This window comes from Schizophyllum commune (genome assembly GCF_000143185.2).
Source record: "Schizophyllum commune H4-8 unplaced genomic scaffold SCHCOscaffold_3, whole genome shotgun sequence".
Classification (NCBI taxonomy): Eukaryota; Fungi; Basidiomycota; class Agaricomycetes; order Agaricales; family Schizophyllaceae; genus Schizophyllum; species Schizophyllum commune.
The window spans coordinates 434,210-450,351 of NW_026089540.1; the positions used below are offsets into that span (position 1 = coordinate 434,210).

General features: G+C 57.7%; 8 protein-coding genes across 8 annotated transcripts; 5 read left to right on the top strand and 3 right to left on the bottom strand.

The window, feature by feature from the left end:
* Nucleotides 1-32: 32 nt before the first annotated feature.
* Nucleotides 33-4,366, bottom strand: SCHCODRAFT_02613820 (glycoside hydrolase family 2 protein). Its single transcript, XM_050344630.1, has 17 exons — nucleotides 3,936-4,366; nucleotides 3,537-3,832; nucleotides 3,235-3,468; nucleotides 2,799-3,102; nucleotides 2,589-2,743; nucleotides 2,375-2,519; nucleotides 2,152-2,307; nucleotides 1,935-2,089; nucleotides 1,852-1,879; nucleotides 1,645-1,799; nucleotides 1,527-1,594; nucleotides 1,270-1,471; nucleotides 1,146-1,220; nucleotides 1,023-1,094; nucleotides 894-965; nucleotides 808-843; nucleotides 33-755 (listed from the first exon to the last, which is right to left on the bottom strand). The coding sequence occupies exons 1-17, from the start codon at nucleotides 4,039-4,041 to the stop codon at nucleotides 132-134; spliced, it is 2,883 nt and encodes a 960-aa protein (XP_050201479.1). The 5' UTR covers nucleotides 4,042-4,366; the 3' UTR covers nucleotides 33-131.
* Nucleotides 4,367-4,676: 310 nt separating this feature from the next.
* On the top strand, nucleotides 4,677-5,696 carry SCHCODRAFT_02613824 (uncharacterized protein). Its single transcript, XM_003033580.2, has one exon. The coding sequence runs from the start codon at nucleotides 4,720-4,722 to the stop codon at nucleotides 5,518-5,520; it is 801 nt and encodes a 266-aa protein (XP_003033626.2). The 5' UTR covers nucleotides 4,677-4,719; the 3' UTR covers nucleotides 5,521-5,696.
* SCHCODRAFT_02613829 (uncharacterized protein) lies at nucleotides 5,692-6,909 on the bottom strand. The gene is made up of 2 exons (XM_050344631.1): nucleotides 6,250-6,909; nucleotides 5,692-6,192 (listed from the first exon to the last, which is right to left on the bottom strand). Exons 1-2 carry the CDS (start codon nucleotides 6,579-6,581, stop codon nucleotides 5,883-5,885), a joined length of 642 nt encoding a protein of 213 aa, XP_050201480.1. The 5' UTR covers nucleotides 6,582-6,909; the 3' UTR covers nucleotides 5,692-5,882.
* Nucleotides 6,910-7,739: 830 nt separating this feature from the next.
* On the top strand, nucleotides 7,740-9,312 carry SCHCODRAFT_01350067 (uncharacterized protein; the record flags this gene model as incomplete). The annotated part of the gene is made up of 2 exons (XM_003033581.3): nucleotides 7,740-8,261; nucleotides 8,341-9,312. The coding sequence occupies 2 exons, from the start codon at nucleotides 7,740-7,742 to the stop codon at nucleotides 9,163-9,165; spliced, it is 1,347 nt and encodes a 448-aa protein (XP_003033627.1). The 3' UTR covers nucleotides 9,166-9,312.
* Nucleotides 8,965-11,840, bottom strand: SCHCODRAFT_02568130 (uncharacterized protein). Its single transcript, XM_050343814.1, has 3 exons — nucleotides 10,973-11,840; nucleotides 10,730-10,915; nucleotides 8,965-10,679 (listed from the first exon to the last, which is right to left on the bottom strand). Exons 1-3 carry the CDS (start codon nucleotides 11,401-11,403, stop codon nucleotides 9,461-9,463), a joined length of 1,836 nt encoding a protein of 611 aa, XP_050201481.1. The 5' UTR covers nucleotides 11,404-11,840; the 3' UTR covers nucleotides 8,965-9,460.
* Nucleotides 11,841-12,048: 208 nt separating this feature from the next.
* SCHCODRAFT_02613836 (uncharacterized protein) lies at nucleotides 12,049-12,298 on the top strand. Its single transcript, XM_050344632.1, has one exon. The coding sequence runs from the start codon at nucleotides 12,091-12,093 to the stop codon at nucleotides 12,253-12,255; it is 165 nt and encodes a 54-aa protein (XP_050201482.1). The 5' UTR covers nucleotides 12,049-12,090; the 3' UTR covers nucleotides 12,256-12,298.
* An 85-nt stretch (nucleotides 12,299-12,383) lies between these two features.
* SCHCODRAFT_02697532 (uncharacterized protein) lies at nucleotides 12,384-13,296 on the top strand (the record flags this gene model as incomplete). The annotated part of the gene is made up of 2 exons (XM_003033582.1): nucleotides 12,384-12,642; nucleotides 12,695-13,296. 2 exons carry the CDS (start codon nucleotides 12,384-12,386, stop codon nucleotides 13,294-13,296), a joined length of 861 nt encoding a protein of 286 aa, XP_003033628.1.
* A 443-nt stretch (nucleotides 13,297-13,739) lies between these two features.
* On the top strand, nucleotides 13,740-15,962 carry SCHCODRAFT_02568136 (uncharacterized protein). Its single transcript, XM_003033583.3, has 3 exons — nucleotides 13,740-13,979; nucleotides 14,028-14,205; nucleotides 14,255-15,962. Exons 2-3 carry the CDS (start codon nucleotides 14,062-14,064, stop codon nucleotides 15,707-15,709), a joined length of 1,599 nt encoding a protein of 532 aa, XP_003033629.1. The 5' UTR covers nucleotides 13,740-13,979; nucleotides 14,028-14,061; the 3' UTR covers nucleotides 15,710-15,962.
* Nucleotides 15,963-16,142: the final 180 nt, after the last annotated feature.

Below are 16,142 nucleotides of genomic sequence, written 5' to 3' on the forward strand. Positions count from 1 at the left end.
AGATCAGAAAACGCATGGTAAGCACGCGAACCCGTAAATCACATGTGACATTAGTCATTATTCATTTTGAGTCACCAATACGCAGCGGGGTGTCTGGACAAGCAACTGGTTTTTGTGCAAGAGAGTGCTTACTATACATATTGTGATTTCTCTCTACCCATGTATGCCACCCGCAAAGTCGCAGGCTCTTTCAACCCCCAGACCGTCACCTTCTGCACATCACCCGGCATCAAATCCAGCGCATTGTCACTCCATCTGAGGTGTTCCCCACCCTCTTCCACAGTGAAGAACACGCCCTTCGCCGGCTCCTTGGACTTGAGCACAAGTTCCCGAGCTCCATCCTCGCCCGCATCGCCAACCGTTACCTGCAGCCCAGGATCCGGGAAACGCAGGTACCGATAAGGCTGCGGCCAGTCGGCGCCGCGCGCAAGGACCACGCCATCCGAGCCCAGGGATGAGTTACGGCGCGCGACAATCCTCGCCTGCACGACAACCGTGCAACTGGTCGTCCATGCTGGATCGCCTGAAGGTGGTGTCTTTCCTTCCTTAGGCGGTGCCGGACAGGGAATACCAGCCAGAATCTCTGTCGCTCGGTTCGGCAGCAACGTGACGTCGTGCGTAGACGTTGCTGTCCAGTCGGATTGCAGGTCGACGCAGAGCAGCTCGAGTCGTGCGTCGATGGGCTCCAAGGTGGAGTTGCACGCCCAGACGTCGAGTTTTGCGCCGTGCGATTGGATGGCTGCGAACTCGTAGTACTGCAGTAGATCAGTTCGCATCGAGTCGGGCTACGATGGGTAGTGTATATACCTGCCGAGGTCGGTCTGTCGGGCGATTGTGAATCACCTACGCACGAGTGTCAGCGCCGTGGTCGAAGCGTGAGCTCGGCCGCGTACCTCGCGATAGATTCCAACAGAGATAGGTGCCAGGTGTCGCTTCATAGTATAGTAGATCGGCTTGGGACGTAGCTGAGGGCGGACACGTCTTGAACATCATGCCCAAGTGATGCAATGAAGAGGGCGTACGAAGTAGTCGATAATCGCCCACGACGCGACAGGCCAGCAGTCATTCGACTGCCATACGAGCGCACCCGAGGTCTGAGAGCATAATTCAGCGATGTTGACTTCATCAAACCACTCATAACGCACGTATTCTTTTCCCGGTCCTGCCCACTTCCGCCTCCACGCTTGGTAAGCCCAGCCGACACCGTCGCTCTGCATGATCTGCGACAAACTTCAGTTGTCATTCCTCGTCATCGTGAGAGGCTCATACCTGCGTATGGTAGACGTACGTCTCCAGATCTTCTGTCAGGCGGAAGTTCTCGTTCATCACTATGGCGAACCGCCGCTCGAATGAGCCCGCCCGGTTATGCTGGGCAATGATCGGTGACTGGGAGTAGTACTCGCTCTCCGGTGCCGAGCCCATCCATTGCTTGATGGTCGACATGACGGGAAGGGCGGGCACACCGAACTCGCTGTACAACAAGTGAGACGACAAGCCTGGATTGTACCGTACAAGTGTTCACTCACGAGACGAAACGGCCTCCCATGCGGTCGTACTCCTGGTAGGGAAGCTCTTTGCCGCCCCAGATGTTCCACTAGAACGTCCGTCAGGCTCGTTCCGTTGGCGACGGCAACATCAACGTACCTGATGCACATCCCCCACCGTCGGGTCCGCCGTGTCCCAGCCCTTGCCTCCATAGGGCGACCCACGATGATATGGTACAGGCGGATCCGTCAACGCGCCTACGATATCCGGGAAGACTTCCTCGTACAGCTTGCGCGCCGGAAGTGCCGCCACATCTGCAAGACCGATTAGCCCACCGCGGTCTGACACGTAAGACAGCCTACTCACCACCCCACTGAAGCACCATCTGGTAGTCCTGCAGGCCCCCGCGTCAGATACTCTGACACTTACGCCCTTGCTCATCCACTCACCTCGTTATTACCGCAGTATATCGCCAGACTCGGATGGTGACGCATCCGCGTTACGTTGTCCACCACCTCCTGCCGCACGGTGGCCACGAATGCCGGATGCGCAGGATACACGCCACATGCGAACTGGAAGTCTTGCCAGACGAGTAGACCGAGATCTATGAGGGATGAAGTCAGTCTAAGACTTCAGGGTTGAGAGACGAGAAGCAATCAAACCCACCATCGCACGCCTCGTAGAAGCAATCCGGCTCGTAGACACCGCCGCCCCATAGTCGGACCATGTTCTGGTTCCCGTCGCGCAGCAGCGTAAGCCAGGCGCGGTAGCGGTCCGGCGTGAGCGTCGTGAGGAAGTTGTCCGCGGGGATCCAGTTGGAGCCTGCGATGAACGTGTCGGCCAAGACGTTCGAGAGGGATTAGATCGAGGATGAAGGTAGGCTGCGCACCTCCCATGAACATCCGCACCCCGTTCACGCGGAAGAAGAACGTGCTGCCAGCCCCATACTGGTCGGCCTCCTTCAGCTCGTCCTGCACGAGCTCGACGGAGCGGAAGCCGATGCGCTTCGTCGTGGTGTCGATGACAGTACCGTCCTGAGAAGGGTCGGTGGAAGTCTGAGCAACATGCCGGGGATAACCAAGAAACAATAACCTCAAACTCACCTCACCCGACACCTCAACCTCGACCTCGTACATATCCTGCGCACCGAATCCAGTCGGCCACCACGGCTTGACAGCCAGATCGTCCCAGCTGACGACATCCTTGTACACCACGCCGTGAGCGGTGGCGGCGACGTCCGAGGCGGTGGCGTTCGCGCCTGAGTAAGGCTGTCAGCTATCGCACCGTCCAAGCATCAGCGAAACACAATTCACCATCCCTCACGAGCTCATCCCCCGTCAACGACTTCGTCCCGCCCGTCGAGACGCCCTTCAGCTTCGACAGGTCGACCTCCACATTCTTGATTTCCACGCCAGCGCCGCGCTCCTTAAGAGCGACCTTCACTCTCGTAGCATCCACCCCGTCCACCGTCAGATCCACCCTCAGCGTTGCCTTCGCGAGCGCGCCCCTCGTCGGCGTACCCACCAGGCTCGCCTTCGTGAACACATCCGCGATGCGCGCATCGAAGAAGGTGAGGGTGACGGGGCGATATGGGCCGCATGTCATGAGTTCGGGGCCCTGGGGGAGGGTGTGAGCAAAACGTTCGTTCATCGGAAAGCACACCTGTATGCCGAATGGAAGATGTTCTTGCAGCACGCGAGATCGAAGCCCGTATCCCGCATGCGCCAACAATTGGGAACCCGAACTCACCCAATCCCACCTCCAGTCATACTGCGCCTTCCGCACGTAGACGCGGCTCGGATCGCCCAAGTTGGTCGACCCTGCGCGTACGCGCCCGTACTTGGCCTCCTCGGCAAGCGCGAGCGCTTTGGCGGACTTGAAGTAGATGAGGAGGGTGTTAGTCGTAAGTTTGAGCGTGTTGGGTTCGAGCGCATGAGCCCATGTCCGGAACTGGTTGTCCGAGGAGAAGATGCGGGTCCCGTTCTAAGGTGATCGCGCGCATATAGTCAGTGCTGCAGCTCGTAAGTACAAAGTAAACAGGTCAAACGCACCAAATACACGTCCCCGATGGCATCTAGCCCCGCAAACTCCAAGATTCCCCGCCTCCCCACATCCCCCACCTCCACGCCAAACTCGCACTTGTACACCCACTCTGCGTCGCCGATCCATTGCACCTGGTGCTCGTTGAAGCCGATGTAGGGATCCGGGATGAAGCCGGCCTTGCGCAGCTCGACGTGGATCTCGCTCGGGCTGGTGCGCGCGGGGTACCAGGCGGTGGTGAGCGCGTCGGGCGGGACGGATCCGTCAATGAGGTGCTTTGTGGGGTCGTCGGGGTCTGTGGGTGCGGCTGGGATGATAAAGAGAAGAGGTGCCGGTATTGAAGGCGCGTAGAGGTAAGGCGAGCGAATGCTGGTCAGTCGTGATCCTCCCGCGACGGTATGGACACTCACCATCTTCCGCCGGCCCAAGCTTCAGCTCATCGAGTATGTCTCCCTCCCCGCGGCGCTTCCACGCCCATCCCGAGTTCAGCGTGATTGAGTTAGTGATGGCGGGCATCGTCGTTCAGGTCGCTGGCGTTAGCAGTGATAGCGATGCTGGTTTGCTTGTCGATCGGGCGCGTCGTGGCCCTTCACCGTCTCAGTCAAGGCGCTTATCGCGCTACATCTCACTTCAAGTAGTATACCTCTTCGACGGTATCCGGCCCGCAACTTGAATGAGGGGAAAAGCGAACATGCGCCGAGGTCAGCAGTGGGTCGCTCTGAGCGTACCTATCGAGCGGGGAAAAGCCGACCGGTATTCTTCCAGCTCAGTCTGTCAGGAGGAAAGAGAAGGTGACTCGATTATGTGGCTCATGGTGCGTCTGGGGTCTGGCTAATTGGGGGGTACTCGGCGGATAGAGATTTGTGAATGGAGATGGAGTGGGGGAACTGGGCGGCGGAGCGGGCCGCGACGCCACATACATCTCTCGGTCACGAGCAACGCGCCTACAGTCGTCTACAAGTTAAGCCATAGCGTAAGTACAGTTACTCAAGAGGGCCTGATACGCGCGTCCAAATGAGGTTGACTCTCTATTACCTCAGTACTAGAAGGTGAAGCTGGAACGTCATCAAGGCGGGGCAGTGACACCACTTGACTTCGGCAAGGTGCGAGCTCACAGCCTCGCATGCAGGGTACTTAGGTCAAGACTTTGGTGGCTTGCTTCATCTCCCTTGAATTCCGATTTCCCTTCCAACAATGACCTCCGCCTCTGACAGCAGCGACGACTCCACCCGTCCCCCAAGCCCCTGGCCTCCAAGCACTTCCCTCCTCAAGCACATCGCCTATGCCGGTGCTCTCGACGAGCTCCCCAACGCACCCTCCATCAGTCAGCAAATTGCCTCGCAAGGCCGCAGCCCCTCCGTCTACCCTCGCCACCGCAATGATTCCGACCCAGAAGACCGCACGCGCAAGCCCTTCCTCTACCTGCTATACCAGACAGGGATGCACGGTCCGCAAAACGGGTTCCGCCTGCTGGTGGGGGAAGCAGGCATATGTCCCGCCACCGCGGAAAAGGCACTCCTAGAGCGCGGCGAGATTACACGGGAAACGCACGAGCTCGTCTACCTGGAGTCAGGTAGAGACATCGAGGTCGTGCCGAACGTAGAGAACGGGGAGTCCGGCTGCGGACTAGCCACCTTCAAGATCATCGATATCTTGACGCACTCTGAGGCCATCGCCGCCGTCCCGCTGACAGAGGGAGCTGTGAGTCGCAAGATACGGCAAGAGGCCTGCTACCCGCGCTCGGTGGGCAAGAAGCCAGGCCCACTGAGCACAGCGCCCTTCGCTGGCACCGGCTTATTGCTTCGCCTAGTCGATGAAGGATCGGAAAAGGTCCGCGGCGCTCTGCTCGTCAAGGAGGGTACTGGTCCAGAACAGATCGAGAGGTTCGCCCTGCATACGATGAAGGAAAGAACGGGGCCGCGTTTGGTGGTATGTGAGGGAGGCAAGAGCTGGATATATGATGGACGTACGGATGCACCAGTCGAGGTGAGTTGATGTGAGACTGGTTTCCGACATTGGTCCAGATAATCGCTGACAGTGGTGAAAGCACGACTCCGAAATCGATGGGGTCACCGAGTGCGTGGCATAAGCGGATGGGTTGTAACAGTTTGCGTCCATGCAGATCACTCGAAGTATAGAGGTCGGCCCTCATGCATAGGGATAGATAGCACACACAACACCATTATGTTCGATAGTATATGTACAAGACGTACTGGTGGGTATGGACTCAGAAGGTAGTCTGTGCACGCGGTAGTCTGCACTCACATCGCCTCCCCGCTAATAAGCTGCATTCTCTCATCCGCACTCTCCTTCGCTCCGCAACCTTGCGGGCGACTGTGTACTATGAAAAATCGCCTTTAGAGGACAAGCATCGCGGCGCCGAAGCCCGCGGCTACGGCGAAGATGGGGCTTCCGCCAACGCTCATCATCGCCCGCGCGCCATTCGAATCACCCGTCGCAGTCGACCTCGCCGACGTGGTGCGCGTAGAGGTAATGCGAGACGGCGCGACCAAGCTGGACGGCACGCCAGTGTGCGAGACGGTGGAGGCGGCTGCGGAGTCGCTGGCGAGGACAGCGGAAGAAGTAGCGGAGGTAGTCTGGGCAACGCTCGACGAGCTGCTGCTCTCCGTCGACGACGCGGAGTCCGTGGAAGTAGTTTCGGCGGTGCTGAGAAGCAATCAGCATTAGGCGACTTCTCTATTACAGCTCTAGCACACCACACACCTGCTACTGTCGCTCGCTGAGCTTTCCGCGCTAGAGCTTTCCGTCGACTGAGCGCTCTCCGTGCTCGAGGTCTCCGCAGGCGGGCTCGTCTCGCTGCTTGTAGTCGCCTGCTCGCTCGAGGAGGGCGCCGAGTCTGTAATCGACACCACCGTGGTCTGCGAGACCGTGGTCTCTGTCACCGAGGGGGAGGTAGTCTCCGTCACGATCGACGTCGCCGTTGCGGTCGCTACCGCGGTGATGGACTCCTGACGTTTGACGAGGGCGGGAGAGCCAGCCGCATGCGGGGCGAGCAAGATCGCAGACACCGCAAAGAAGAGGGTAGAAGCGCGCATCGCGAACTTGAACGTTCAGATGGACCGAAGGGAATGTGCACTCGAGGACGAGGTGTGGGCCGGTGTCTTGTCGATATCCGAAGCCGTGAAAGAGTGTGCTGGCAAAAGGGCGTCGGAGCCGCTAAGCGGGGAATCTTGAGGCCTTGCTTGAAGCGGAGAACTGATCGCTTGCTGTCGTCGTGGCCGTCCGAGTCGAAGTCGCGTCGAGATCCGCGTCGCACTTCCCCACCCCGCGGACCAAAAATCTTCGCTGCGCCGGCGATCTCTGGCGCTAGCCCCGGCACGCAGCAGCTTCGATCTGTAGCAGCGAGCTTGAATTGAACCCGTAAGCCTGTTGGGCAGCGGGCGGGATACTTAGCCCGCCCGTGAGAGGAGGTCAGCGCCGCGGTCACATGAAGGCTGGGGCGCGATGCGCGCTCTAGTTCATCTCGCCGTCGAAGAAGGACGGGCTGAGAAAGTTGCTCTCGCGCGCGGAGATAGTCGCAGAATTGTAGATTCATCAGCCGCGAAGTTAGTGAGGCAACGAGAGCAAGAGCCAGGCTGGGGGGGGCGATTTCCGTTCCCGGAAATCCGGACCGGTTTTTTCCCGGGTCACGCCGGTGCCACGTTGTCTCCAGTTACTCCTCTTCCTCTCCACTACAGCGGCGGCCAGATCAATTGCGCGCTGCCTTTTTGGGAAAAATCGCCGAGGCGAGCGTTAGGCATAGTCTGCGGGTCTCGGCAACCTTACAGAACGGTAGAGCACCCATGAAAACCCCCATCTGCATACCAACTTTGCCGGAGAGCGTCCGTGATCCTCGTAAAATGTGCCGACATGCGTCATATGGCACTGCGCGCCCTCAGGTAGTCTACGGCACATATCTCACGAACTACATGCCCGTTTCGCTTCAAAGTTCGTATTTGGGGGTTTTTGACTACGCTCTACCGTTTTGTGAAGGAGCTGGATTTTTCCGACCATGCACAGCACCCGCCTCGGCGATTTTTCCCAAAAAGGCAGCGCGCAATTGATCTGGCCGCCGCTGTACATCGTCGATTTTGTGGAAGATCGCCCTGTTTTCAGGTGTGCTCTGTATCAATTTCGCATTTCTTTGCGAGTGGTGCTTGAAAGTGCGTAGGCACACGTCGCTTTCCAACGCTCGCTCATATACCTGTGCAGAAATGAGCATTAGAACAGACAATCTTGAGCATCTGCAGTCAGAGAGCGACATCTTATTCGCCCAGGCTCGGTCTTGCTACGCTCCGGACCCTGCAGAGGCCGCGATTCTTGCTCGCCGCATCCACGACTGGCAGGCAATAGACGCGCGGCTTGAGCGCGAAATCGCTGCACTGACGCTTCGGCGGCAAATGTTTTCCACACAAAATCTGTTTCATAAGACTCTTCTCTCTCCTTGGCGACGAGTGCCTGTGGAGCTCTGGATTGAAATCTTCACGTATGCCCTTCCTTCTGACTGGGCGGAGGCATACGCTGGAAGACGCAGGCTATATATGGCCCAGGTCTGCTGTGCGTGGCGCGACATCGTCTTCGGAATCCCGCGTTTCTGGAGCATATTCAGGATTTTCCACAAATACAACCCACCTGCTCGATACGGACCTGCCATCCGCGCTGAGACGGAGAGGATACCCGTTGACGTGTCTCTCGTGCTCGACATTGACATGACCGACGAGTCGTCGATGAGCGACGTGGGTCTCTCCTCGAATGCATGCCACTGGGAATACCTCTTCGCGCGCTTCCGTCAGACCTCTTTTGCGGGCATTTCAGACCGTCCTGCGCCATCCCAACAGGGACATTGCGCTGCCAGAATCCTGGACCATCGAAGACATCCATATCGAGTGTGTCACCACTGCGTCGCGCGCTGGAGTCCCTATAACGCCAGCCGTTGGTGCTGTCCTATCTTGTCGAAACACCCTCCGTATTCTGACTCTCTGGGGATCGGCCTATCATTCGGGAACCACGAAAACAGCCGCCATGTTCCCCGTCCTCGAAGAGCTGACGCTCGCATATGATGCTATCGACCTCGCCTTCGAGATCTGCGCACCAGATCTCAGGGCCTTGACCATGATCGGCGACGTTGACCCACCTTCGGAACCCAATAGTACTTTCAAGGCATACGTCGACCTCCTGAAAAGATCGCCTGAGGTTCTCAAGCTAGAATCCCTCGCTCTATTGGACGTAGTGGTGGTTGCGGACGAGTTTGCGCAAACTCTTCGCCGCATGCCCTCCCTCACTTCTCTTGAGGTCGGCGTGTATTCTACGGATTGTTACGACAGTCCGGCACCTCTCAATCGATTGACGACTTTACTCCAACGTCCCCACGATCCACACCCAACGGACCTTCTCCCCAACCTCACGTGCCTGGTCATCGGTTATCGCAGACCTAAAGGTGCCTCGCACTTTGAATATAGTTGGCTATTGGATCGCCTGCGCGTGCTGGCTATTACGAGGAGACCACTATTTGTGGCGCACACTACAGGCTTTGCGACTCTCACTACGTTTGGTAAATCGTACGAAAATGTCCCGGACGAGTTGACCATCGACGCCATCCGGAACAGAAACATACGGCCTTTCTACATACGAGGTTGGTAGAACATGCCGGTTTCAAGTCGTCACCACACACATTACGCATATGGTTCTCGTTGATAAGTAGAACGAGACATATCATTCGCAAAGAGTATCTGGCTCAAACGTAGGTAATAAGATCGGAAGAAACCACTACCGTCAGTAAACGAGCAAGATGCGACTACAGTATCCTACGGCCGTCGAATCTCACCAAAGACGAGGACCACTTAAGTACGAAACTGTCCAGACATAAGATGAAGAATAAAGAAAGGTCCGTGATCGAAACCGGGCACTCGCCGTCGAATGCGTTCTGCAACACCACCTAGGGCGGCGGCGGGATGAACCTCGAGCCATCCCGACCACGCGAAGACTTCGGGTGCCGACGCGTATCATAGTAGCCCGGAGATGCACTCTGCGGGGCGTAGAGCTGAGAGGGCTCGGGCGCGGGAAGCGACGCATGCGGCACAGGCAGGCTCCGAGGTGCACCCACCGGCGCCGAGTACGATCCGGCGGTCGAGGCGAAGGACGTCGTCCGCGAGCGCGAAGAAGGCGGCGCGCGAGGGAGCGGCGTTGGCGAAGGGTAGGCCGGGTGGCTCAGGTGCGAGGGCTGCCGCTCGTTCCCGCGCGATGTGGCGGAGTTGGGGAAGTTGGCGATGCTCATCGAGGAGAACGACGACGCGAGGGTGTAGGCTGGCGATCCGGGGACAGGAGCCTCTTGTCCAGGCCGATGGTGCCCTGCAAGACGCGCATACGCGCGAGCACACGGATGATCCCTCGTCAAACCCGGGGCGGAGGACACCGACATAGCGGGCGACATCGTAGGATACATGGACTGCGTACGAGCTCTCGGCGTGCTGTCCCCACTCAGCGAACTGCCGGAGGATATCGACGCCGTCTCCGCCGATGGAGGCAACGGCCGTCCGCGCCAGTGCGCTGGCGGCGGCGTCATCCCAGCGAAGTCAACATTGAATTCGCCCACGTCATATTCGCCATCCGAGCCCGCGTCGCTTTCGCTCATGAAAGCGGTGGAGGAGGAGCCGCCCGAGCTCATAGACGCCGTCGAGTCGCTGCTGTACCCGCGCTCGCGAGGGTGGTAGAATTGAACGGGTCGAAGCGGCCCCTTCGCGTTACTCGGGTATCCCGAGCGATGGGACTGCGCAGTGTACGGGCGAGAAATACCAGGAAGAACTCCGTTACCAGGATAAGGAGGGATGACCGGAGGTTCGGTCATCGCTGGTCGGATGCCGGTGTACGGGCGGAGATGCTCTGGAAGGGCGCGAGGGATGGGTGGCATAGTTGCTGCGCCTGCCCGCGACGGATAGCGAGCAGGAGTGGATTTCGTGCGCAATCGGCGCGTCGCATACTCGGGATCAGGTATGGGTCGGCGCCCGTCGAGCATGTCGACGATCGCCTGCATCTTGTCCCTCTGCTCGGCCATGTAGGTTCCAGAAAACCATACACCCTCCGGAAAGGATCCGGCACAGTTCCTCCGTATGGAATCTTCAATGATTTGGGCCGTCCATGGGATCGAGCTCGCATTCCTGGGGCGGCAATCAGCATTAGATGCTTGTATCATGGGCGCGAGACTCACTTAAGCAGCAGACAGATGTCTGCAGCGTCCCAGCCCTCGAAGCGCCGCAGCTTCAGGGCAATCGCCCAGTACAAGGGCACGCTGGTCACCGATAGTGACTTACCCCTGAACAGCATCTGCGACTGCGAATTTCCATCCAGGTGGATTGCTGCGTCGTACACCGGATATCGGGGTAGGCCAGATGAGCTGCGAGGCAATGGGAGGTCAGCCGATGGTCTAACGGCACGAACAGATAGTACATACTCAGTCGTAGTGGGCAGACATTGGTCCGCGGACGCGTTGAGCCACTCGGCGTCTACGCGTAGTTTCTGTGCGGCCTCTCGTGCTGCTCTTTGCAGCCGGGCAGGTGCATCTTTGATTCCATGCAGACGCCACTCTGTAGCGAAAGCAGTGCCTAAGTAGTTGACATCGCGCGTTGTGATGCGACGCGGTTGCAACTGAGTCTGCGCCAATTCAGGGTGAAGAAGAATTGCCGCGCCACCGTGAACGACAAGTGTCACATGACGCCCGCCGAATTCCTGTAGAAGAAGCGTGTCAAGCTTGACGAAGAGCCTATGCAGGAGGTCGGCATCGAGGGGCACTGGCCGGTTGGGTGGTGGCGGTGGCGTGGTAAAGACGAGGTTCGTTGGAGGGGGAGGAACGGCGGCGGCGCTTATCAGCGGAGCACGACTCATGGTAGGGTCGGAGGAGAAATGAACTTGGCCAAGGACAACACTCGAGGCGCCTTATATGGCGGCGGATACAAAAACATGAGTTCCCACGGTTTGTGTCGAGTGCAGGAATGCATTGAAGCTATTCGATTGCTGTAGACTTGTACTTCTCTTGTGAGCTCTCTGAGCAGAGCCAGCTACACGAGCAGGGCTGGAGGCTGCCACAGGCGCCTGAAAGTGTGGCGAAGGACACAGGTGAGTCACTGAATGTCGGTGGAAGCGCCAGAATCGAACTTGAAGTTGTAGTGAGTCATACGGTGGGTCTCACCTCCTTTGTGATCACTGATCATACGCAGCCCTCTTGAGGGTCGCTGGCTGTGAAATTCTGCCATGATCGAAGGGTCCGCGCTACCTCTTGTTCGGAGTGAACATTGTTCAGCTTGTTGAGATGTTGACGGTCAGGAAGCAAGGAGTGATCACAAAGATCGGCGTCGGGAACGTGTTCATCCGCATTCGGGCCGCGAAGAGGCGCCCGAACCCAGGTGTGATTCGGCGTCTTCATCAACTCTTTACCTTACAACACACACCGTACTCCCTATTCCTCGCCCAAATTGTCACTGTGCTTTCGTTCATCAAGAACATGGCACACTTCCTGACATTGTGTTCGGCCCGCGCCGGCTGATACGACGAAGCCGCCGAGAGCGCCATCTCATGACCACAGCGCCTACCTGGGAGGCGGTGCTCAACAGCAGAACCTTCGTCTCAACAGTCATCACCGGCATCTTGGGCTGCTCTCGACGTCCCCCCTTGCTTCTTTCTATACATCCCACCGTGTGGTACCGCAGCCTCTGGTGGCTGCGCGCAGTGACTCTTTAGTCCGCTCAGTTGCGCAGTCGTTTGAGCGCGCGCTTATAACTGATCTCAGTGAGTCCATCGAATCATACTGCCTAAGCAACTATCTCACCTTACTTCCCCGACTTCCTGCACTCATCTACACTGCCAGTATGATCGTCAACATGGAGAAGGCAGCGCCAGCACCCCCACCTTCATACTCAGCCGCCACCCAAGGCCCGCCTCCCTTCCCCTCCGGGTCGCACCGCAAGAGACGTATCACGGACATACCGCCTCACCTCCTGTTGAACATCGTGTACGCGACGCTGCCCCAGACACCGTATCTCGACGAGAGCACAGCCGAGCGGCAGCGGAGGGTGCTGTACTGGATCTCAATGAACCTTCGGATCGTCAATCGCGCGTTCTACATCGGTGCGTCTTATAGACTCGTCCTGATGTACCCCGGAACCTAATCACCGTACAGCTTGCATGCACGTCCTCCGGTCGATCTATCTTCCCGCATACGAATCCCTCGTCCGACCGCCATACACCTCCGACCCATTCCCCCTCCTCATCTCCGCCCCGTCATACGAGGAATCAACATCGGAGAAGCACAGTCCGCCTTCGACGTCCCAAGATGCGCTCCCTACCCCATTCCCTGACACCCTCCCCCGCGAAACACGCGTCTTCGACCTCTTCATCGCGCTCAAGGTCCGCGAGGACGCCTGGGCGGACGCAACGTCCCTCCACCTCGAGCGCGAGGAGGCGTACAAGGACATCTTCAGCGTCATGCAGCCGCGCGCGCGGCTCGAGGACCTGGTGTGCAAGTATGGCGTGCGCGATGGCGTCGTCTCGTACTCGGGCTCCTCGCGCGCGGGCACGCCAACTCGGGGCGTCCGGCCCATTCCCTTCCGTCTGCTGAGCGCGACGTTCAGCCCATGGCGCGTCGGGCTCGTGCTCACTCTGTCGTCGAGGCGGAAAACGATTGTGGAGGTGCAGCGCGGCGCGCGGGACGAGGCGCTGGAGAAGGCTGCAAAGCTTCTCGTCTGTGAGCTGCGGGAATGGGCGGCAGAAAACTGGCGGTGACGGTACATGGTTCCCGGGTGGTCGTGACAGAGTACGGACGATGCTCTGTTCATCCAAACCGACTCATCGTCGGAAGGATAGTGAGACGCGTTCCATCGTCTGGTCAAGCCAAACTCTCTGCCTCGGGGACTTGTACGCGTAGTGTAGGATACACGATCATGTATAGTAGACGGTATCTATTCATCTATCTATCATCATACAGTCCCTCATACCTTGAACATGATTGCGGCTCGAACGAGAACTGACAGTGCAGGCAACGCTTTCCCACTACACGATGCTGGTCCTTGTGGGTCCAGGGCTTTAGAACACGTGGCGCACAACTGCGTCCGTTTTCGGCGGATTCCGAACTTGCTCTTGACTCTCACCTTCCACCGAATCGAATCCCGTATTTCAGACGAGGGTAATATGCCAAACTATGCAATTTGTTCCTTCTCCGTTTACGACGACGTCTGTACCCTTCTAGGCCACCTTGTTATCAACTTGGTGCGCCCTTTGTTCCTTACTGGGGATGTAGCTCTTCGCGGACCACGCGAAGACGCCCGAGAAAGGTGGCCCTTGTTCGACCTTGACGACGGGATCTAGGTATATCACCAGTCCGCGCTTTCATGGCTACTCTACTCCCTTGTTCGCTGATTCTTGGTGTACGCCCGGTGCGTTTCCGACTTGAAGTTCGCGATCCATCCGTGCGTCCCTCTGAGATACCAAAGCTCCTCGACTCATCCTCTCCTCAGTTTTCTCTCGGTGTTCTTATACGGACGAGATAGCATGTCTTGGCCGTCGAATCCCCTCTATCCGCAGTTTATGATGTGGCCACAGCCACCTGTCCTCCCGCGCGAGATGTCAGCGTCGGAGCCGCCGCCCCTCAAGCGCGGTAGTCATCTCGTCGATCTACCGCCTCTCACCCCCGGCGTAAGTCCCTTTTCTTCCAAAACAGGCAGCTATACTCATGATATCTCAGCTCGCCAATCGTGACTCGGGACTCGCAGAATTGGGGGTCGCCATGCAGCAAGTCAACCTACTCGGCGAGGTTGCATCTACCCAGCCATCCCCGAAGACGTCCGCGGAACCGGACACGTCGTCGATCAATCGTCTTCCCTTTGAGCTGCTCTCCGATATATTCATCCTCTCGTTACCCCCTGTCGATCGTTCCTGGATGTTTGGGGAAACCATCGATGCGCATGAAGGCGGTTACCGTGACCCAGATATTCCTTGCCATCTCCGCGCACCCGTGGTCCTTACCGCTGTCTGTACACGTTGGCAGGCCATCGCCACTGGTACACCCCATCTCTGGACTAGGATCCTCGTCGACGATCTCTGTGCGCCACGGCAGCTGCACTGGACCGTCCTTCATCTCAGATACTCTGGCTATCTTCCTCTCGTTCTTCATATACACACCAAATTCGAAGATCCACCGTCAGCGCGTGTGGCGCTGCTACAAGCCCTCATACCTCACGCGCAACGGTGGCGCGACCTCGTTCTCTTCGCAAACGGTCTCAGCCTCAATGATATGCGCTTCCTATGCGCCGCCCGTGCGCAATCGCTAGCGTCGGCCAAGATCCACAACGCGAGTATAGATGTTCATGAACACTTCTGGGCGTGGGCCATGTCTCTCCCATCCCTGCGGCGCGCTACACTCGGTCTTGGGCATAACATAACTGCTCTGATGAACCAAGCACCGGGGTTCTGGCAGGAGTTGCGCGACTTGAGCCTCATGAATGGTTCGTGTCAGACACCTAAGGTGCTCCAGCTGCTGCGCACTTGCCCGCGCATAGAAATGCTGCATGTAGATTGCTTCGATTGGGCCAGGCGTCGCAACAACAATGATGACGATCTACGCGTCGTCCAAGCCATGAATCTCCATACGCTCCTTGTGGTCAATAGAGCCCACGATACGCATACCTTCTTCCATCACATTCACGCCCCTCGACTTCGCCATCTTGCCATCGATGATTCTGCAAGGCATTCGACCGCAGAATCCCGGAGGCAGTTGTGGTTGGCTGTCGCGCACATGCTCACGAGATCTGGCCCGCGGCTCAAGCGTCTCCTGTACACTGGCAACGAGGAGCAACTAATGGATTTGGTAAAGCTGGATGCTCTCCGTCACCTAGAAGAGCTGTCTGCATACCGAACCGGAGCTACGTCGCGGAAGTTGCTGGACCTATTGATCATAAGATCCGGTCAAAACTACCTCCCACATCTCAAGGACTTATCGCTTGGTCCTACATACGGCGAGAAGGAGGCGGCCTTGGACAAGATGGTACTGTCACGGAAGGGTATATTACAGGTTTTACAGTTCTTGTGCTTGCTGCACCCAATAGACTTGACAGTCCTGAAAGCAGCGAGTGCAAACTGGCTCGCTGTATACTTCGGGGACACGCCGTATGGATGGGGCTCCAGATCTGCATCCTCCTAGTAGCCACAAAGTGCGCGTAGCACACATGGAAGCTCGATAGTAGCCTAATTTGCGCACATACCTTGCGTTGAGGGAACCGCTAGAAGCGACTCGCCAGCCCTCGAAGGGCGCTGACCAATACGCTTAATAAAGCGAATATTCTAGTTATATTGTACTTTAGCATTGATAGAGGAGAGTACAGCGGGAGCAAGCAACCCAACGCCCTGTTTACACGCACCTACATACTCGACGTCTAACCACGTCCTGCGCGCACCCTCTAACTCTAACACCTCGCGAATAGACCGTCGCGCCGCGTGCTAGGGACCATTCCGTCGCCCTCCCAGCGCCTAGCCGCGAGCAATCGAAGATGTCTGATGTGCCGTCGCAGGGGTTGAAGACTCTGTCATGCGAACGAGCATACCAAGGAATTGCAATGCTGTATGCAGTGATATAA